This window comes from Poecilia mexicana, unplaced genomic scaffold, assembly GCF_051168715.1.
Source record: "Poecilia mexicana isolate PSO_F unplaced genomic scaffold, ASM5116871v1 scaffold_23, whole genome shotgun sequence".
Classification (NCBI taxonomy): Eukaryota; Metazoa; Chordata; class Actinopteri; order Cyprinodontiformes; family Poeciliidae; genus Poecilia; species Poecilia mexicana.
This window is the reverse complement of record NW_028263392.1, coordinates 4,356,484-4,378,784: the sequence shown is the minus strand read 5'-3', so window position 1 is coordinate 4,378,784 and position 22,301 is coordinate 4,356,484. Positions and strand designations below refer to the sequence as shown.

General features: G+C 43.3%; 1 protein-coding gene across 3 annotated transcripts in view; it reads right to left on the bottom strand.

Annotated features, from left to right (window-relative positions):
- The window catches only part of sox5 (SRY-box transcription factor 5), a 250,688-nt gene that overhangs the window by 66,769 nt on the left and 161,618 nt on the right, over positions 1-22,301 (bottom strand). For all 3 annotated transcript variants that reach the window (XM_088003581.1, XM_088003582.1, XM_015006532.2), the window contains 2 exons: positions 20,619-20,814; positions 9,859-10,081 (listed from right to left, as the gene is read on the bottom strand). In XM_088003581.1, coding sequence (XP_087859707.1) covers positions 9,859-10,081; positions 20,619-20,813 — 418 coding nt within the window. In that variant the 5' untranslated portion in view covers position 20,814. The remainder of the gene's footprint in view (positions 1-9,858; positions 10,082-20,618; positions 20,815-22,301) is intronic.

The window sequence follows — 22,301 nt, the reverse complement described above, 5'->3', positions numbered from 1 at the left end:
AGAATTCTTTATTTTTTGTGGCCCTAATCCTCTGCTGCAATTTCCTTAGAAAAATCCACAAAATTATTTTACCTTTGAGTGAAAGACATTTAAAAAATCTGTGTTTTGCATCTCTGACAACGTTTTAATAATGACTGCACTCAAACAGACACCAACTTCATACCTGCTGACTGTGATGTTTCAGTGAGACTACATAAACACACACCTTGATTATTGACAAGCCTGACACACAACAGCTGACTTGCTTTGTCAGTATTACTGCAAACCCCCAACTCCCCTTTCCCACACACAGGTCATGTGTGTGCATGCTTACATCCGAGTCTATCTGGATGTTTGAACATGTGTGTGTGTGTGTGTGTGTGTGTGTGCGTTACTGCGTTTGTTTGTGTGTGTCTGCCTGAGTTTGTGTGTAGGTGACAACTCCAGCCCCAAACTGACTGGCATCTGGCGGTGGCAGTTGTTTTAACAGCTGAGCTGACAGCATTAATCTGAACGCACCCAAATCAAAAGGAGACAACACCTGTTCACCGCTCCTGAGCCCAGCTGAGGAGAGAGAGAGAGAGATGAGGGGAGGGAGGGGGTGCAGCGGGGTATGAATGAGTGCAAGAGATGGAGGGGGAGTGATTAGGAGCAGGTGGAGAGAGTGATGGAGACAAAGGCAGATGATGAAGGGAAGGTAGAAGAAGAGAGAAATGCAGATCAAGAAGGAGATGAGGGAGGAATAAAGGGAGAGGAAAAAAAGAAGGGATTGGGAGAAAAGGATGAGAGTGGGCATGGTGCCAGGCGGCACAATCTCTGCTTTTTTTTTTTTTTCCCCTGGAGCGAAGCGGAAAGCGGCAGCGGGCCAAATGAGGAAGGAGGAGAAAAGAGAGGAAGAGGTAAAGAGAACCAAAGTAATACGGGACATGATTAGCTGGGGATGTCTGTTCTGCTGGCCAAGCAGTGGTGAAGGAAAAGAATGCAGCCAATGAAGACGAAAGTAGCGGGTGGAGGCGTTGGGGGGTGGGGGGTTGTAAAGCAGCTCTAGAGATGCTTGTCTCCCAACATCTGGCTCAAATAAGCCGGGGTCATGCTGCGGGCTCTGCTCATGACCCCTGAGGCTGACAGCATAGACAGCGCCACTTCATCTACCGCTCCCACCCTCTGACCGGCCAGCCAGAGGTTAATTAATAAAGACCGCGTGGCTTCAAAGACTGACACACTGACTGGCTGATGGAGCAGATGAGTGGCCGGCTCGCTGGCTGGCTGAAAGGATATCTCACCAGTGGGGCGGCATGCTGGGTAATGACAGTGACTGGACGACTTGTTGCTCTCTGGCAGTGCTCTAACCACGACAGAAAATCATATATTTTAAGATAACTAGACTAAATAATGAGAAAGTATGAAAAGTATCTATAGCAGAGAAGTGGTCCATTTGAAGTACGTTGTAGTCTATCAGAGGCTCTAATGTTTCCACAAACATGCAAGAATGTGGGAGTAGACCTGCAGGACTGGCTTCTTTAGAAACGTCACATGAACATTAGAAATGCAGCAATCCACTTTTTTCACTTCCGGTAACAATACTGATATTTGAGGTTTAGAATTGGCAGATACCAATTTGATATAAAGAAACAATAGAGCTGAACTGACTTAAAACGTTTCTTTTTTTTAAACACAGACATAAATGTAATGAGTTACTCATTTATTTGGTAAATCTTCACAAGGTTGGTCAAACATGGAAAAACAACTTTAATTTGTTCAGTCAGTGAAATAAGGAGTAAAACAGCCAATGTAAAATAAATAATAAAGAAACTGAACCTGACAAAAACAATAGGTTGACTACCTGGGTCAAACATGTAAAGAATAAACTGCAACATATCTTTCAAATGGTTCAGAAAGTGGAAATATAATATAAAATAAATAAAGCATGACATCACTCAGAGAAAAAAAAATCATAGAATTAAACTGAATAGATAGAAGCATCTGCAATAAACAACCACATTCATATAAACATGCCAACATATAGGAAAACATGCATAAGATTTAGGTAATTATGGATTTTTACTCATTGGGGGATTTAGTCAGAAGAAGATTTAAGTCAAGACTTAGAGGTACTGAAATGGGTCAATAAAAATAGACATTTCAAATAAAATAAGTAGAAGTTTTTTTTTTTTTTTTTTTTTTTTTCAGAAGATGTAATAATGTTTGAAATAGTACACAAACAGCTGGAAATGAGTCAAACACCGGTTTCACAACCAACACTGTTTACATACATAACACACGATGTTGCAACATCAGACTAATCTGCATATCATTTAAAGTTAGCTAAATAATCCACTCCTGAGCAAACGCGCTGAGACAAACAAGCATGGAGCGAAGATGTCTTGAGGCCTTGCAGCAAAGCTTTTTATTAGTTAGTTGTGGCACAGTGTCAAAAGGAAAAGCCAAACTTTTTTTTTTATTTCAAAAAGCATCTTCCACCTACTCACAGAGCAACTGCTGGTATGTGCTCTTAATGGAAGATAGTTGTTGGTTGACTTGATCATTCTTCGAGGTAAATAAAAGTGTTTCGGCTGCAGTCATTTGGCCTTTTGAAAAACGGTTCGAACTTCAGACGCCAATTGCTTTGCACAATGTTCCTTGGAGTGCTTTTGTTGCTTAAGTGCCTCGTTTCAAAAGTTTTGAGAATTTTTTTTTTTTTTTCCTTTTTCCGAGCATTTCATGTCCTTTTGATACAGTAATTGAGGGACAAATGAAAGTCAGAGCACTCTGCACAAAACTCATTAATCTTGCGGGCATTTTACAGCATAAAAACATTCCTCAGATTCTCCATGGGAATGGGAGAAAAGGCCGAGAACGGGAAATAACAGAAAGTGAGGAAAAGCGGCGGTGGATTACGTTTCATGAGCGTTACGTTGATAGGTTATGGATTCCACAGATTTGGTGACTGAGCATGATGCTGAATGTTTAGGCTCCTAGAAACTAGCAAAGAGATATTTCCAAGGAAACTTGACAAGTACCACTTTATTAACTCTAATACACAAAATGTAAAAAAAAAAAAGGTTGGACTGGAAGAAGATCACAGCTACTAATCTATGGAAACTCAGTGATTCATGAACTCAACCTTTTGTCCTCAACTTAATGCCACGCCAGGGGGGCCAATAACACACACAGACATGAACACACACACACACACACACACACACACACACACACACACACACACACACACACACACACACACACACCTTCAGGAAAACCACAGGACCTTCTCTACCCTTTCTAAGCCCCTTCATGCACACAGATCGGACAAAAGCTTGGGCACTGTTTTTCTCCTCTGAAAACACACACACACACATGAATGCAGATACACGCATACCATTCATCTCCTTAATATCGCTCATCTGAACCGGGAAGAATGGCAGAAAGGAGTTTCATCCCCACCGATTGTCTCGTGCAAGACTGGGGAGAGAATGGGACGTTGAAAAGCAGACGCAAAACAATTCAATAAGAAAAAAAAGTGACTTGAATGCGCCTTTCATCAACCCAACAATGGCAAGAGCCACAATAGGCCTCAGGTTTGCCCCATGACGTTGCCTGTTTCTCATGCCACAAAGGGAGAGGAAAAGAAGAAGAGGAAGAAGAAGAAGAAGAAAGCCCAGAATTAACTCGAATTGAATTGTGAGCCTTGTCCGCGATGATCCCCTGTCCCCTCCCTCCGTCTACAGCAAATCCTGCAAAGTTAACTGACACGATGACAACCGGATAAGGACGAAGAGCGGTAAATAAAAAAAAGGAATTGTTTTACATGGACAATCAACTCGAAGCAAGAGCTACTTTAAAGCTTTCTGGGGGTTTTTTTTGTTGTTGTCCTTTGACTGTGACTTTTGAAGCAATACTGGGTCAGAAAGTATGTTGTGAGGCAAACAAATCAAATCACCGAGTTCAAAATCTCTCTGAAAAGAGGTCAAGGCAGAGTTTAGACATGTGAAGATGAAGCAAATGTCTGTTTGGTGAATATCAACAGCGGATTTAAAAGCTCTTGATCTGAAAAGCATTTTATTTAGTCGAAAGTCCTCGTTCTGCTGTTTGGCTTATTCTTTATGAAAGCAAACCTATCTTTTGAAGATTCCCCTCGTGAATAATCTCACTCACCTTCTTCTTCCCAGAGCCAGAAGACTAATCGCAGCAAACAATGGTGCAGAGAGCCCTACTGCACTTCGTGTTAATTTATACAACTAACTAATTGCCAACAAAGGGTGAAAAATCCCATAAAGACATTCTCCTGCTCCCACGCTAGGACTGTGAACCTGCTGCTGAGAGCGTTTGGATATACAGTGTGTGTGTGCATGTGTGTGTGTTGCTGTAACTGTTAAGTTTCCCCCTTGAGGACATGTGCATGAAAATACTATGGAACGACTGTACGTGCCATTGTGGATGTTCACAGAGTGTGAGCATGTTGAGTGTTTGACATAACCCCCCAGACAGCCGAGGAGAAGGATTAAGCAAAGTGGAGGGGAGGTGAAGGTGGAGGGGGTGGATGTTGCTTGGACTGATGGATGGATGAACGAGAGACTGGCCCTGATCCCTTCACTTCTCCGGCTCTTTCTTTCTCTCTCTTCTTCGTCTTTGGCAGTACGTGCCCGCCCTTCCCATTGTCGCCCATTGGAGTGTATGGAGGCGTGAGGGAGCTCCAGCCACTGTGTGCTTGTGTTGTAACAATGGCTTCGCCTAAGTGCTGTCCTATAAAATGCCTCAGTGCGCTCTAAAAGCAAGCCCAAGGTTCCGTCAGTTCCTTATGAGTCGACGGAGTGCCATGGGTGTACATGTATGAGCGTGTGTCCGTAAGTGTGCAGCTGGTTGACATCTGTGGCTGCGCTTGCAATTTCAGTGTGAAGTCTAGAGCCTTGGAGGGGTTTGGGCGTATCAGGTGCCATAAGCTGTAAAAACACTATTTTGACAGAGCTTGTGGCGGTTGCTGTGGCTGCTGGTGTCAGAACGTGGAGAGTGGATGGACAGTACCACTCTTTGGTCTCCTCAACCATGCAACGTCTGGACAGCCAGAAAATTCAGCATGACTTAAATGCTTGTAATGCCATTTAATAGCATTAGCAAGGCATGGTGTGGTGATAAAATGTAGCATTGTTCAAATACCTGGAACTGGAAAGATAACGATAATTGCAAGTCTACCAAGACATAGTGGTCCACATAAGGCCAGACAAGGACAGCGCTAATTATGGAAGCAGAGAAGAGGCCTATTGCATCTCTGGAGGAGCTGCAGAGATCCATGTCAATATGACATTTGCAGTCAGAAACCAAATGCTTCTTTTGGCACAGCAAAAGTATGGAAGAAGTACTGCAGCAGTAAAAGATGTTTGCCACATGTTTCTGATTTTTTTGTTTTTTTGCTTAATGAAACGCAAATAGTTATCCACTACTTTGTTGTGGTCCATCAGATGAAATCCAAATTTCGGTTGTGATGTGACAAAAACATTAAAAGCTCAATACTTATGAATTAATTCAAAACTGGCCTTGTATGTAGATTTATTTAAATTAAAAAAGTCCTCAATTAAAACACGCTTCACAGTGGGAGCCTTCGTTCATCCCTCCTTCCAGCTGAGGCTACAGTAAAAGGAGGAGAGAGCTGAGCGCGCCCCATAGGCCGTGGAGCCCCAGTGACGGGTAGCCATGGCTGGGTAGCAGAGGGTCAACAGACGGGTCCAGAGACGGAGCTCAGCTGGCACTTAGCGCGTGTGAGCCACTTACAGTTGATACGGCCGTGTAGTGAGAGGGGAGAGGAGAGGAGGAATGAGGCTGAGAGTCTGGTGAAAGTCCAGGGCAGTAGAGGCACCACTCCAGGGGCCGAGAGGAACATCTGTGCCCCATTTAGCATTTAGCGATGGTTCTCATCCCTTTAAAGCCTCCTTGACTTCCTTTGTTCTATCTATCCATCCATCTATCTATCCATCTATCTATCTACCTATCCATCCATCTATCTATCTACTTTTTTTTGGGTGGTGTTCCTGGGCTAACAGATTATTACGGGGCCTTGCTCTGTGCCACAGGGGCCAAAAGGGGCTAAATTGTGAGTCAGAGAAAACTGACCAGGTATGTGTTCTTCTGCAGTCATCTCCCTTGGGTTGAACTGCTAACCCTTCTCTCGACCCTGCACCTCCATTGGTGCCCTGTACTCCTTCCTCATTATGCCACATAATCACACACACACACACACACACACACACACACACACACACACACACACACACACACACTCCAACATGAGCCACTCAGCCACCCATCGACCCCAACTCAGGGAAATCACAGGCAGCCGGTGTCAAGGCATCCTCATCATCTCCCTGTTGCTCCTGAAGAATTTATTAAAGACAGTAAGTAATGTGGTGTGTGTGCGTGTGTGTATCTCTGGGGTAGCAGGTGGCCGGTGGAGCGAGACTAGAAGATGAATGGAGGGAGCAGAAGAGCAGTGAAGCCTGGTTGGGCCAGGCCATGGGGGACAGGATGCCGAGTCATTTATTAGAGGCCAAACACACACCTTACCTTCCATAAATGCAAGCAAATGCGATTTTTTTTTTCCCGCCAACAAGCATACACATCTGCAGTTTCTGTCACAAAAACATATGCAAATACACACACATACACACACACGTTTTCATGCTCCCAAAGGCTTTAACAGCACAAACACACACACACACTGACCTAGTATCTACCACTCGCCATTCATCTAGCCTAAGTAGAGCAACACTAGCCACAGACTAAATCTTTCAAACTTAGTGCGGGTGACTTTCTGCATGTGTGTGTGTGTGTGTGTGTGTGTGTGTGTGTGTGCGTGTGTGATGTGTAGCTCAAGGCCTGCCTTCAATAGGCTGAACCCCTCTTTCTGTTTCAAGATGTTTATCGTTTTCTGACCCATTTTGTCTTTGTCCCCTCTTTCACATCCCTCCTGGTGTTAATGTTCAGACACTATGAATGTGTGCGTGTCATTGATCCAGCTGGAAGCAGGATGTGTGTGTGTGTGTGTGTGTGTGTATGAGCAGTAATATTCCAGGCCTTTCATAATGATTAAAGCCTTCATTAAATTTTCATCCCAACCTGCTGTTTGCTGCTAATGGCCTTTGTGAGCCACACAGCCAAACAATAGCTAGCCGGGCAGAGAAAAGGGATTTCTATCAGGCGTTCAATATGGGCCCCCTCGTCGCTTCGCTCCCCGTCCAACCCGTCCATTTCCCCTTTGCCTCTCGTCTTCTTTTCTCCGTTTTTTCCCCCTTTTCTCTCTAGCTTGGCCTGAGCTTGTTGTTGTTGTTTTATTTTTCTGTGTGTGTGTTGGGTCCGGAGGATCTTTTATTAGTGCGTTTCATTTAATCGTACGGCAGATAATGCCCTGGCTTGGTTTTGATGCCACACCGCCGTGGCACTGTGCTAATGGGGTCTGTGAAGACACTGCTTTTTCTCTCTGTCGCTTTCCTCTCCTTCTCACTCTCTCTCTCTTTTTTCCCCTCCTCACTCTGCCCTGGCTGAGTCATAAAGATCCATTATTGTTGTTTTTTCCCTGTGCAGCCGGTTCATGAGGTCCATCGAAGCAGCGAGCAACCCAAAACACACCTCAATTACAGTTCAGCTCGAAAAACAGTCCATTTTTTTTTTTACCTTTTTTTTTTTTTTTTCGGTAAAATGTGCCACAACAGGCTTCTTTATCGGCCGGAATGAAAACAAGCAGACGGCAAGAGCTCACCAGTCATCGCGGGTGCTTTGAAAGCCTTAGAAAAACCCAGCAAAACACGGTTACGACATCACAGCTTGAAATGAAAGCCTGTTGATGTTGTTTGGGGTGGGCATAATACACATAAAATGCACCTACACTCAAAGGCAAACTGCGCCGCTGTTCTTTCACCTTTTGGACTTCGTGTCAGTTGAGTTTGAAGCGGAGTGTTTAAGGATGCTTGAATGCACCGCTGCAGCGGCTTTTGGAGACCAGAAGAGAAGCCTTAGTGCGTAAAAGAAGGAAAATCAATTGCTGTACTATGTATTTGATTAGGTCTAGACAGGTCTAACTCGTTTTCAGAACACTAGAGTCTTAGATCAAGCTGCGTTAGTATAAGCAAAACTACTAGTGCCTTGACTTTGCTGCCTCTTTACGCTGCCTTAGGGAACAGGAAGTTTAGTCTTTGTCCCTTCAGGCTCTTTAGGGTGGATCTAAATATCGAGTTTGGATAGAATTCATTTCCTACCTGAATAAATATGAGCACATGGTTTGATCCAAACTATTTCATTGTATTTCTGGCTTTATGTTTCAGCTCCTTGTCCTGCTCTAATGCAAACCCTCTACACTTTTACAGAACTGTCCTGTATTTACTTAATCTTCCTTCTTATCAACCCCAACCAGCCTCCTTGTCCTCATATCATTTTTCTGCCATGTTTCGCAGTTTTAGTTTTTCTCTGAAATCTGTCATTGCAGAGCGTGACAAATTGAGAAAATGTTTTGTAAAGCGCCGCAAGAGGTCAAACACACGATCACGGCCGTATCTCCATGTGGATCTCTTAAATGAAGTTTGGAGGAATTATTCATGTGCTGACCAAAATGTGGTTTAGTGGAAAAGATTTGTTTTAATGACCTCAGGAAAAGTCAATCAGATAAGCCAAGAAAAGGTTTGTCAAGCTGGAGTCAGGTGGAGGAGAGCGTTTAACTGGTCGAGGTTTGATGGACGGAAAACCTGGAAAACCATCACGGATGGTTATGCGTCACTTTTTCTGTTTTTTTCTGCTGGTCCTTAACGTACTGCAGGGAACTTAATCAAAAGTTGACTTCTACCTGGTCCAGAATTTTCTGTTCCTGAGTGAAATGTTGCTGAAAAGACGACTTTTTGCCTTGGATGTTTGCGATGTGCAAGAAAGGATCCGACTTTCTACATCGTTATTAGGCTGCATTTGGACACTGAATTTGAGGTAAAAATGTGACATTTTCAACATATTTTTGTCAGGCAAAAAACGGATGAGGTCTCAAGAGCCATAAAGGAGATGTTCATGAACAGTGTTTGGGTTTCGCTTTGCTTTATTAAAGTGAGTTGAAGAGAAAAAATAAATAAATTCAAGCCATTGTTAAGAGGATTGATTGAAAACTGATATTGACTGAGAATCCCCCCTCGCCCCTTTCAGTAAAGTGGCATGATATTAAAATGATCTTCCTAAAAGAGACAGACACCCATTGCTGAGATTTATATCACATTCTGATTGTAGCATGCATTCCAGGGAATTTGACACCATTTATCCACTCAATATAAATGAGCATTAGCCATGGGCTAAATTTATCTCTTTGAATGACTCCAACTAGTAGCCTGAGGCTCTGCTTGGGAATAAAAATGCGGAGGCTAGTGGTGCAAAGCTCTGTAGGGCCCTGCCAGATCTGTGGTTCTGCCTTCTGAACAGATAGAAATCTTTATCTAGGTGCTTAAAATGCTTCATCCAAAAGGTGGCGAGATGTTTTTGTTACTGAGACGAGTCCGTCTGAGAGACCTCCCCATGAATGTCTCCTGATTTCAAAGCAGCAAACATTTGGAGAGTTGTTAACACTTTTTTCAAGCGGCCAACATTCACACTTGAACACATGCATCCGAGTGCACATCTTACTTGTCAGGTTGTGATAAATATGCAAAGCGTCGCGGACAATAGGCCCGAGCAGCTGAAGCTGTCGGTTTGTGTTCTGGGTAAACAAAGGCTCTCCTCTTGTCTGAACATGAGTGGGTTCAGCGCAGAGCAGAAGAGGACGAGGCATGGAGAAGGTACGGTGGCAGAAATGAAAGACAGAAAGAAAGGAAGAAAGAACAGACAAGCTGGAGAAACCGAAACATCTGGGCTTCCGTCACTGACCTTCTGGCTCGTTTTTGATCAGCTCCTCCATCTTGCGTTGCTTCAGCGTGTCCACGACGTCCGCCAGGCTGCCCTTGCGTCTCTCGGGGGTCCCCAGGGTGCCGGTTGCCGAGCCGCCGTCGCTGCAGGGTCGCCCCCCGCCTCCGCCCTCCTCTTTGCCTGGTGAGGTAGCGTTGTGCTGTGGGTACGGACTCAGAGAGCTCCCCTTGATGCCGTCGTGCTCCTGCAGGTCGGAGAGGATCAAGAAAGACGGACGACATTTTATTAGTTGAAAAATCACCCAAACTTGAAGACATAAAGCAACTGTGGATGGAGTAAAGAGATTGAGGAGGAGCTGGCACAGACCAACTCATTATCTCCGTCCTTCTTTCCAACTCTTTAGTCCCCTCCCCCCCATCTCCTGTTCTTACAACCCAATGCAGCAACTTTCATCCCCAGCCAGTTATCTCAAGTTAGGGTGCACTTCTTCCGTCTCTCTCGCATCCTCTGGAATCTGCATTTGACTGACTTGGAGGCAGTTGACAGAGCGAACACATGAAACGGCAGCGAGACACTCATTGCGCTCTAAAGTGTCAACGCTAACTCTTAATCACAAAGCCTTTGCGTTTGAGGGACGTCCAACACCAGCGCTCCAAATCGCGAGCCCAACTTTCAGAACTGCTGTAGTTTTTTTTGTCCCTAAGATTCATCATAGCAAGTGCTGAGGCTGCATCTCGGGCAAACAGAGGAAACGGCAAACAACGCGTTCCTTTTGAAAGAACAAAACGCTGGAGAGGTGTCAAGTCATTTCCATGAAAAACAACAACTTTTATGTACACAGTGCAGGCAAAAGTAAACGCTCTGAGCCTTTATCCAACTTTTCACCAGGACTAATTATCCTTCGGTGTTTCTTTCACGTTGAAAGTGCGATAACCTCTTGAAATTCACAAAGGCTTGTTTTTTGAATGAGCATCTGTGCAGCTCGTAGCTAAATAGTTGATTATTTTCCCTTCATATAAAACTTTGTGTTTTAAAGTTAAGTGAGTACCAAGTGGCTTTTCATAGTTTTCAAACTGTTCAAGCTTTAACAGAATTTATTGGGGTTTATGCAGTAGACCAACACAAAATGATGCTAAATTGTAAATGGATTTTAAGGTGGAAGAGGGAAAAAAATATATTTTTACAAATACATTTTTACTCCAATACACAAAAATAAACTTTGTCCATTTATGTGTAGTTTATCCAGCTCTTCTATGAAGACTTTAGAGGTTTGTTAGAGAACATTAGTGAACAAACAACATCAGGAACACTGGGATTAAATTATGAACAATCAGAGTTAAATTATGAACCTGCACTATAAGCTCTGAGCATCTCACATATCAACAGTCTGGACAACATGGCTTTCAAATAAAATCAGATTTTTTCATGCCAAATTTGATATCTGATTTATTTCGACCAATCCCCCTGTGTGAGTTAACCTGAACTCAAAATCCAGATGAATAGAAGATGTAAAAGAGCCAAACAACATGGTGGGCCTTTGGTGTTCTGACATCACTCTGAACTATGGAAACCCAGCATGTAATAACAACCTTTAGTGTGATAAAGATAAACACCGTGGATTTCCCTGAACATACCACTCCCCCTTGTGAATCATGGTGGTGGCAATAACATTTTCTATTCTTATCAATTCTTGTGTTTTATTTTGGATAATTAAGACGCCTTCCATTCCAGTGTTAGGTGTTCCTTACAAAATTAAGTCTCTTAGAGGGCAAACTTGCATTACTGTGTCATTGTCAATACATTACTTGAAAATGGTCTCAAAAAAACAATATTATCGTTTCTTGCAGTAATTGCACGTTCGGCAAAATATGTTATTGTAGTTTGTTTCATTGTGTCTCATTTAATCCTCACGAACATCACACCGGAGGTTTGTGGCTATGTCTTGCAGCCACACAGAATTAAGGCGGCGTGAACCGTTTTGCCAAACGCCGGCAGGTGAAGGCTGCAGTAAGTAACTTTTAGCCGGTTAATCTTTGGCCCGTAAAACCTGTGTTTGTTTCTACTGCCAGCATTATGGACTTACGGCCGGCTCAGGCCAATTAAGGGTGACACCACAAGGGAGGTCGCCGTCAAACGCACGCAACTGACGGAACGGTGCAGCGATTTTCTCGCCGTGTGCCCAGAAACACGGAAAACGTAACTCGCGCTGGCGTTCTTCCTCTTGAACTCTGATACACGAAGGTGTGCTGTGGCATTCCAGCAACAAATGAGTCAGTCTGTCAGCTCAGCTCTTTGTGAGCACGAGGGTCAATGGTCCACAGGGTTAATCTTTGGCTAATCTAGCTACAGTATAGGGCATGCCACCTGAGACAGCGGCACACATGCACTGTCTGTGCACAGGAATTCCAACTATATTAAATATCACTTGGTGTATTAACTAAACATTAACTCCTAGAGTGACAGGTGGATCTGAGTCAAACATGAGGCCATCCAGGCTACAAACGTCAGATTTTATTCTCTTCTGTTTCTTAATAGAAAAATACTTATGTAAGAGATTCTATTAAAAAAATAGATGAAAATAAGTATTTTTTTTCTTTTCTCAGTGGCTTTCAATATTGACAATGCTTTCATTGTTCGTGGCCCAGCTCCATACGAGAGGTCCAGAAGAGCATTATCACTTGGCATTTTCCACACCTCACTGACTCTCTCACTTCGGCTCGTTGTGTTTCCACACTCTGAATAAGTCAGCACGCTCAATAATTCACCCGTCCGCTCCTAGACGTTCTTGCACATGGCACCGCCGCAGACGGACAAGTTGCGACCGCAGCTATGAGGATTCAAAAGTTGTATAAGATCTAAATTGAAGTTAGTCTTTTATTGCAGCACCAATGCAGCACTTTTATTTGAAAAATTGAAGGAACAATGTCCAAAGATGAAATTATCACTCATGCTATTGATAATTATGTAAAAAAAAATTATAATAATACAACGGAAGCCTATATTTTTTTATTTTTAGAATTGTTTTTCTTTTTTTATGCCTTGATCAGAGATCCCAACACCCAAAAATAAGTAAGTAAATAAATAAAAACTCCCTGTTTCACAACTGTTGAATATAGTGACATAGTAACCACTAGATGCCATCTGGTTGCCAACAGGTTGTTTTGGAAATGATGCAAACAAAATTTACACTTTCTGTTCTACCATCACAAATGCAAACATGAGGATTTTGATCAACTGTATGCCACGTGAGAAAAGACTCAGATTCAGCAAAAAAAACAAACAAACAAACAAACAAAAAACCTTCAGGGGAGTTTAGTTTAAAACAAAGGAAAAGGTGAAGAAGCCTCTCATCCCATTGGTTGATCAGGTGGGAGGATATTTAATCCTGCAGGAGTTTTTCTCTTCTAACGTTGATAAGGACCATGATAGATTTCACAATACATTCACTCCAAAACACTGACCTTTCCATGTATATTCAGTCTTCCAGAAAACCGGTAGATGAGACTATCTAGACTCTGAGGAATAGTCAAATCTATCTCTCTGTGAACCTACAGAAGACAACATGCTGCACTAATGGAAAGAGGTGATAATACAGCATTTGCAGGAAATGTGCCGATATTTGCATGAACATGGGATTGTTTTCCCTCACTGAATAACTCTACTGTTTCAGCATGAGATCATGCATTAACGCAGTAATAGAGTCCAGCCCACCACAGTTGCGCCAGAGGAGCATCCACTACTCATCTGGGAGGTCAGAGAGGAACCCAGGTCCACATCTAAAGCACTGAAGACCTCACTTCCTGCACTTAAGGTTAATGTTTATGATTCAACAATTACTAATAGAGGTTTGCTCAAACAACAGTGATCCAAAGCACAGGAGAAGAAGTGCCTCTAAATGGTTCAAATTAGAGCTGCACGAAGGATTTGGAGTGGCCTAGTTAAAGTTAGGACTGATTGAGGAAGTGTGGCAGTTGGTGTTAAGCTTAGGAGGACGAGGTGTGGGTTGGGTTTCAACGTTTAACAAATGAAATCATCATCTTACAACTTCCTTTGTTTGATAGTTGGAAACATTTAAGCGTTGAAACAGAAGGGATTTGTCACAAATTGGTGTTGCACTGTAAAGTTTTTCACGGTTCCTACTCAGCTTTTACTAGAGGTGCAAACAAGTTCGTCTGGATCCAAATATGAGGGAAAAAGATGAGGCTGAAGTGAACTTCTGCTTCGGCCATTAACACCGCAGCAGAGTCTTGTGATCTTAAAGCCCTCAAAGACCTTCCTCTCTCCCCTCCAACCACCTGACCAGGCGGCTGCTCCCGACTATCTGCGCTGCTTCCATTTCTCCCCTATGCTCCCGATTAGGACATATCAGGCTTAAAAAAGCGGATTTCTTTGGGATTATGAGTTGCATCAGAAGCAGCGGCACGACATGCAAATTCAACAAAAACGGAAAGGCAGAGAAGGTGCGTGAGCATGCAAAGTCGAGGAAAGCGCAACATCCAAAGACAAGAAAAACAGAGAGAGAAAAGAGAGAGAAGAAGCGGTGTTATTAGAGGAAATGGAAGAGGTGCAAGTTGAAAGAGAGATACAGGGAGACAGAGAGCAGGCATCTTGAAGGCAACGGTCACACCTGTCACATCTCATTTATCTAATCCAGTGCCTACTTAAAAGAGCCGCACTCTTTCTTTCGAGAAAGATGGAGCGCAAACAAAACAAACAGAACAAGAATATGGAGGGGAGACGGAGAGAGAGGGGAGGCGGGCAGGTTGCTGTCGAGAAGCTGCCAGGGAGATGTCATCTGGCAGCGTCCAACAATAAAGGTCATTTCCCGATCAAACGGAATTAGCAGGGGAGCTGCTGCATCGGGGGCTCCAGCTCCGACAGACAGCCTGATCCTGCAGGCATCTTAACGTGCTTACGCTTCGTTCCCAATCAACCTCCGAGCGCATAATCCACGCGTCGCGCGCGCAGACCAAACAGAAGCATCGTATTTAGAAACACTTTTTTTTTTTTTAAAGAGAGATTTTCTGATGTAAATGGGTGTCATTCAGCTCTCCTCCTGCTGTAACGCAGGTTGAAAAAGTTTTCTCATCAACATGCATTTATTCATGAGTACAAACGGAAATTTGGAGCACTGTAAACGTTCATGCCCTCTGCTCAGTGCATGTGTACGAGCAGCCCCTTTTTTTTTTTTTTTTACCCATTTCTGTTGCTATATGTGTGACACTGGCAGTGCACATAGCCTGTAGGTGTGTGTGCGTGTGTATGTGTGTATATATATATTTATATGCACTGGATGAGGCAGGCTGGTAGTGTGGGCGGTTCTGCCTTTAGTTTGCAGATGTCAATTCTCTTCCAAATGACTGGAACAAAGTAAAAATTGCGCCTCACTCTCTTTATCCTTTTACTGCCTCTGCAATGGAACCGAATTAAACAACTTTTGTCTTCTTAAGCTCATCTGTGAGGGGAGGCTGGTTGAAAAACACTTTACTCTTGCCAAAAAAAAAAAAAGGAAGCAAAAAAGAAAAAAAAAATCTAAATGCTATTTTTTCCCAGCAGCCAGCACATATGCTGCTGTTATTTATTTTTTAAAACTCCCTCGGTTTGCTACCCTTCCTCCCTTTTCCCTCTCTAACTCTCTCTCTCTCTTTTCTTTTTTTTTTTTTGGAACCCCCAGCCTGACAAGTCTCGGGCTGTGAAAGGTGTACGCGTGAAAAAACATTTAATGCTTGGCGCTTCGCCTCGGATCAAGGCATGGACAATGTGGCAAGTAGGAAGAGCTGGAAACAGCTGCTCGTCTAAAACACACACACACACACACACACACACACACACGCACACATGCGCGCACACACACTGAGGATGTCACTGATCGCTCCCTGCAGGGGGGTGAGACTCAGGTCCACGCCAGGGCTGCCAATCTCCCCGATAGACTATTTAACAAAACTCAGAAACCCTGCTAACACACACACACACACATGCAGCAAATCCCTTTACATGCCATGGCTAAACGCAGACACCGACCCCGGAGACCCTCAGGCTGGGACCAACCACTAAACACACATTATTTCACTTCTGGCAGCTTTAAATCATATTTTAATACAATTAAAACTCCAATCAAGCCCTTTAAACATGCAATAATCTTAAATTTAAAGATTCTTCCCCAATGCCTAGTAACTATATCTGACACTGCAGCTGTTTTTTTTTTTGTTTTGTTTTTTTGCGGTGTTTTTAAATAGCTGTTTTAGCTAAAATCTGCACCAGTGCATTTTACGGCGACCCCTCGCTGTTGACAGGCAAGCGTGTGTTGATTCATTAGTGCATCACTGGCATGAGAAATTAAGTGTGACCACTGTGTCTCAAGACTGCTCAATGGCTGTGTAAAATCTGTCATACTCACATGAACACACACACACACACACACACACACACACACACGCACACATGTAATCACACATTGAAATGATAGAAGAAGAGGGGAAAAAAAGGAGAGGAAAGGGAGCATTTGAATGAGAAATAATGCTCGATGAAAGATCGGTATAGTTCTCCGCGGTGTAAGCGGGCGTCTCGGCTGTTAATTAAATAATTTGTGTTCATCCATTAGCACGTCTATGAAAGAAGATGCTCGCCTCTGTCTGATGTGAAAACAATTTTTTTTTTTTTTGGCGAGGATTTGCAAACAAACATGAAAGGAATGAAAAGAAAAGGAGGCAAAGGAACAAGATGTCAAAACCTCACATCTGCAGCTGCCCCCGGGACTTATTGTGGCGCTACAATAGTTACTTTTAAATAGGCTTCTCTTAAATAGGTCTCTTTTGTCTTTATCTGTACAGTGGCGTTATACTTGAGCACAGCGCTGATTGGTTGTACCCAGTAATCAGAGTCTACCTGGTTTTTTTTGCACCTAAGCTGGATTCTAAGCAAAGGCAAGTAAGATATTTTGATGGAGTGATAACTTTAAGCAAAATACTATGTTTTTAAGGTATTTGTACAAATATTTAAAGCATAAAAAGGACCTACTCAAAGGGTTTTGCGATGGGTGTTATTTTAAAAAGCCACCCTCGTCTTGCTCTTTAGTGAGACGAAAGTGTAACCAAGTGAGCAGAACCGAGTGATTTTAACAGATGGGTCCTGACTTCCTAAACTGTTTGTTTTAAAACAGCAATGCTTCAATTTAAAGGATAGGTGGCGCTGCTTTGGTTTGCAACTTCTGACTGTATTTGTCTTTCTTGTAGAAGAGGAAAAAAAAGAAAACCTATTAGCCTGTTAGCAAGCTCACCAGCAGTATGCAATAACATGAGGGGGAGGGGCTAACATGCTAAGCTATGCTCCATGACACCAGACAAAGTCACTGCATCAGACTGACCATGTGAGCAACAGGATAGAAAGTGTAGCGGCTTTTGCTAAGTCGGCTAAACAGCAGCACAAAGCAACAGGTGGGGAAGGGGCAGTCCTGGGTTACTCCGTTCTTCAAACCAGAGAAAACTCCATTCATGCTTCCACTTTCTCTGGCATCTTGTTTACAGAAGTGAACCCAAATTAAAAGGTTTTAATAGTCCTAAAAAAAGCAAAGTTCCTACTTGTATTAGCTTAATATAGAAACTAATTTCTCATTTATTCTGTTGCAAACCACACTGGGCAGCACAATTTCCCATCAAGTCCAGGAAAAAAATCTTTTAAACAGCATTATCCAACACCGATCAGTTTTTGTGAAACAGCATGAGTGTGTGTGTGTGTGTGTGTGTGTAGGTGTAGCGGTCGGAGCCAAAGGCGAAGAGGCAGGCGGAATGAAGAGGTCAGTGTGTAGCTGAGCGCATCTCCAGCACCGTGCTAATTCACTATGACAAGATAAAGCTGTAATCTCACCCCCACCGACCCCCCTCCCCACTGTCCCACTGCTGCCTCACTTCCAAGTCAACCAGCGGCGGATGAGCCATTTACTTCCCCCCCCCCTATCACTTACGACAACTGCTTTGGAGAGGAAGAGACCCCCATCCCGATCTCTTAAGAGTGCCGTCGACACCCCCTCCCCTCCACCGGTTAGTAAATCTCCTCTCGCTTTCAGTTCCTCCTCACTCCCATCGACTGACAGTCAGCGGAGAAGGGATTGGCACTGTTAACCTCCTTTTCCCGCTCAAAAAAATTCCTAACACACATAAGCAGGCAATCGGATAAGCCTCCCCCTCAGACACCCCTCCATTCCCAATGCTCCACATCAAGCGCCTCCTCTCTGCCATCCAGTAATGAAGCCGCTGTGTGTCCCTCTGAATGTGAATATTCAGGAATTTTCTTCTCCAATCAGCTGAAGATAACAACGATAAGACCAACTTTGTATACACTCAATCTAAATGAACCTGGATTAATCTAATCACTGTCCTCAACAGCAACAGATAACAGCAGATATTAGCTTAATATAGAAACTAATTTCTCATTTATTCTGTTGCAAACCACACTGGGCAGCACAATTTCCCATCAAGTCCAGGAAAAAAATCTTTTAAACAGCATTATCCAACACCGATCAGTTTTTGTGAAACAGCATGAGTGTGTGTGTGTGTGTGTGTGTGTGTGTGTGTGTGTGTGTGTGTGTGTGTGTGTGTGTGTGCGGTGTTCCTCCCCAGGCCAGGACTTTGGTTTACAGTCAGCACCTGTCACACATGCAGAGTCCATGGAGCCTGGGAGGGGCCCGAGAGCCTAATCACAGGGCTAATTACAGAATTAGCTTTCCATTACAACTCCTAAACACTGTTTATTGTTTTATAGCGTGCAAGTGTTTATTGTCAGGATGGGGGGGAAAGGTCGACAGTCGTTATCTGAATGCGTGTGACAAGGCGTGCATTTGGCAAACGGAGGAAAAGTTGGTGCGCAGTGAATCACACGAAGGTACGTGTACAGTTTTCAGCATGTACGGTATTCTAAATCGGCTTAAAGAGCACGTCATCGCTTTTTTGAAACAGGAACTCTAAGTAACTCAAAATTCAGACAGAAAAAAAAAAATATCACAATTGACCTAACAGGAAAGTGAATCATATGAAAGTTCATGTACAGTGTGGTTTGCTTACTCAGGAATACATCAGGTAATATCAGCAGCAGATACCAAAACATGTCATGAATCACAACTAAAAATGGATGTAGAACGCATCATCATCATCATCATACATATGCCATCCAATGCCCTGGAAAAACGACCTGCCACGGTTCCTGTTTTGCTTTTACACAACGAGGAAAGTTCTGGTTTCTTGAATCAATGTACACCAAAACTTTCTGAGAAACTGCTCCCTCAAAACCACTAAGGCGACATCTTTACTTCCAAGATATGCAAATATTCCCGGAGAGCTTTGTTTATGACAAACACGGAAAGTCAAGCAGTCTAAATGAGAACGACTCCTATTAGAGTAAATCTGCTTTAAAACTGCAGATATGAAGTTATGAGCTACATGAATACAGGCTGGCTCCCCCAGCAGAGAGCCTTACTAATTAATAACGACTTTACAACTTGTAGCATAAAAGTAAATCAATAACACGATCCAATAATAATAATTTTCATACCGCTCACAATGAGAATTTTATTACAGTAGTTGTGATAATGTTATCTAACATTTTAGTTGGAGCTATTCTTATTTTGAATCATGCACTTAAGGAAAATAGAGAGTTCAAATAGTGTACAGAATGCTTTTCTTTTTGGTGTTTACTCTTTATGGTGTAAAACTGGAAGCAGAAAAAGGATGGAGCGGTGGAGCTTTTCCATTAGAAATGTGCGCAAAACTTTAATATATGTAAAAAAAAACAAAAAAAAAAAAACACACAATTTTGTAATTGCTGTTCTTCCATTAAATAAGAAACGCAATTAAAATCGCATGTGAATAAGTTTGTTCACGCAATAAGTCATTAAAAAACATGCTTCACCGTCATCCTCCAACTACTTCCTGTTGTCTTCTTGTTTGTGCCAGTGGAGAGTTTCTGATCATGTGACTTGTGTAATGTGAAAAAATATGGCCAATGGAAACGAAGCTAGTGCAGGGTTCAGCTACACACCTTTATGTCTAATTACCTCAAAGCAGCACAAACATTAATGGTCCATCAAAATACGGTAGCCTGACACTTTCTGCTCTGATTCAAATCAGCTCCCAGCTACAAGCTGCTGTTTACCAGCAGAGTAAGTCCAATTCTTCCATTTTTACATCTCCATGTGAATCATCAAAGGGGCATGTGCTGTTTATTTTATTTTTTTCTCTAATACCGGTGTTGGTGCTGTGCAATAAATGTGTAGGGGTCATCGTAAGCAAAATCCCAAAAAGGTTTCTGAAATCCATAAACCTCTGACCATTATATGCAAATAAATAAATAGAAAATTTCCCCCTCAAAGAATTAATTTCTTTTCAAGAGTCATTTTAAGAGATGACAAACATGCAAGGTCAGGGAAGTTAATTTCTAGCTGAATGGATCCACAAATGAAAACATTTTTCCAGCAAAATTTATTTGCAGTTTTTTTTTTTTGTCCTCCTTCCAGCTCACTGAGGAAGCACTCATTAAATACAGAAGGCAACATTTTCCCCCAGCACCACGTCTGTGTGTGTCTATGTGTGTGTTCTCAGGTTTAGGTTCCACCAACGTCTCTCAAGCACCAATAGAGGCTGAGTTGAGTTGATTAGAAGGACTTTGGTGGCTCACCTATGTCACCTTTCAAGCCCTCCATCTTCCCATGGGTGTGTGCTTTACCTCCCCAAAGAGACAGCAAACGGGTCGGGACCCAACCCCCCCAAAACTCCCCATAAAGGTGTCCTTACCGTGCTGGGGGGGCTATCCAAGTGGCGGCTGGGGGGCGAGTGAGGGGACACCTTTCCGCAGTAGGAGGCCAGGGGGAGGTGGATGACACCGCCCGGTCCCTCGCTCTCCTCGTCCTCCACTCGCTGTCTGCTGGTTGCCATGGTTACCTCTCCATCTGTCCCCCCATATGGAGAGGCTGGTCGCTTGGAAGACATCCTGGAAAAGAGTAGGAGATAGAAAGACGAGGGAGAGGAGGGAGAGACGAGAGGAAGAGTGAGCAATATTCAAAAGGGGATACGGCTTGTAAGATGGAGGAAGTTCCTGTCGATTTAAAAAAAAAAAAAAAAGTACTTTTCATAAACTCCCAAATGGTGTCGTAAAAGGTTAATTTTTAAGCCCTTTTTCGTCTCCGCAGCTCCGACATGCTCCAAGTTTGGCTCTTCTGCGTTTCTTTGAGCGAACCTCTTCAATAAATCCCCTCCAGCCGGCTTGTGATCGCCCCAGCCGCCTGGCAGACCTTCAAACCTGCTCCGAGGTCTTACACTGTGTTTACCACGGGGGCCATTCAGCATTCACTTCCCCCAAAAGGACAAGGCCATTACTGCTAAAATGGAGCCATGTTGCATGGGGCATTGTGAAGGAAATGACCACGTCTTGACAATAGGTCTTTTCACGCAGAAACACAGGTTGTTGGAGGAGAGGGAGAGGGGGGGAAAGAGGGGCGAAAAAAAAAGAAAAGAGAAAAATGGAGCGAGGGCAGAATGTACAGTGACAGTAATATGTATTTATGAAAAACCTGTGGACAATAGAGGAACCGGAGGAAAAAATAGCTGGCAACATGACAGCCCTGCTGTTTGCATTTGTTACCGTGGCTTTGTTCCCTTGAAAAGAGGGAAAAGGATATAAAGCCACATCTATTAGATGAACTCTGTCTCTCGCAAGGTAAATTTGCCTCCCTGTACTTCAGCTGAATAGGGATGAAGTGACTATGCGGCAATAATAGAATTTAATGTGGTTCTCAGCGTCGCCTGAGTGCTTTCAGATGCACTTGTCAGCCTTGAAGCCACTGCGACTATGACCCTGGGTAATAGGCTGCTAACGCTCAGGGGTGCAGAGCCAACACATGACAGGGGACGGAGGGACTCTGGGAAACTGATTGTGTTGCGAAGCGGTAAAAAAAAAGAAAAGAAAAGAAAAAACAAGCAATAAGCAACAGGCGCTCACCCCTCAAACTCCTCTAATTCTTTATTTCCCTTTGAAATAACAAGCTGTTTTCCTCACTCATCTGCACACGTCTCTGTCCTGCATTCATACCGCGCCGCGCTCTAATTGGCTCTGTCATCCTCCTCGGCCTTTCTCTCTCAAATTCTTCCCCCCATGCTCCCCGCTTGTCTCCAGTAAACTGATTACACTCTTGACTCTATTGGATTTCCTCTGGACTGTACATCTGGCATTCTTCCTCGGAGCAGCCCTGCTCCTAATTCGTCGCTTATTTACCTCATGATGGTGGAAAAGCAAACGGCATTGAGTGCCGCTCGCCGGACGCAGAACTTTATCGCACCTCGGTAAGGCTGGGGTTGAAGTAAAATAGCAAAAAAAAGTTGTGATTTAATGACTTGCAGGTGATTCTGGGAGATTTTAACTGCAAAATTTATAGATGGAAAAAGAACACCTAGGGTTTTTTTTATTATTATTTCTTTGTC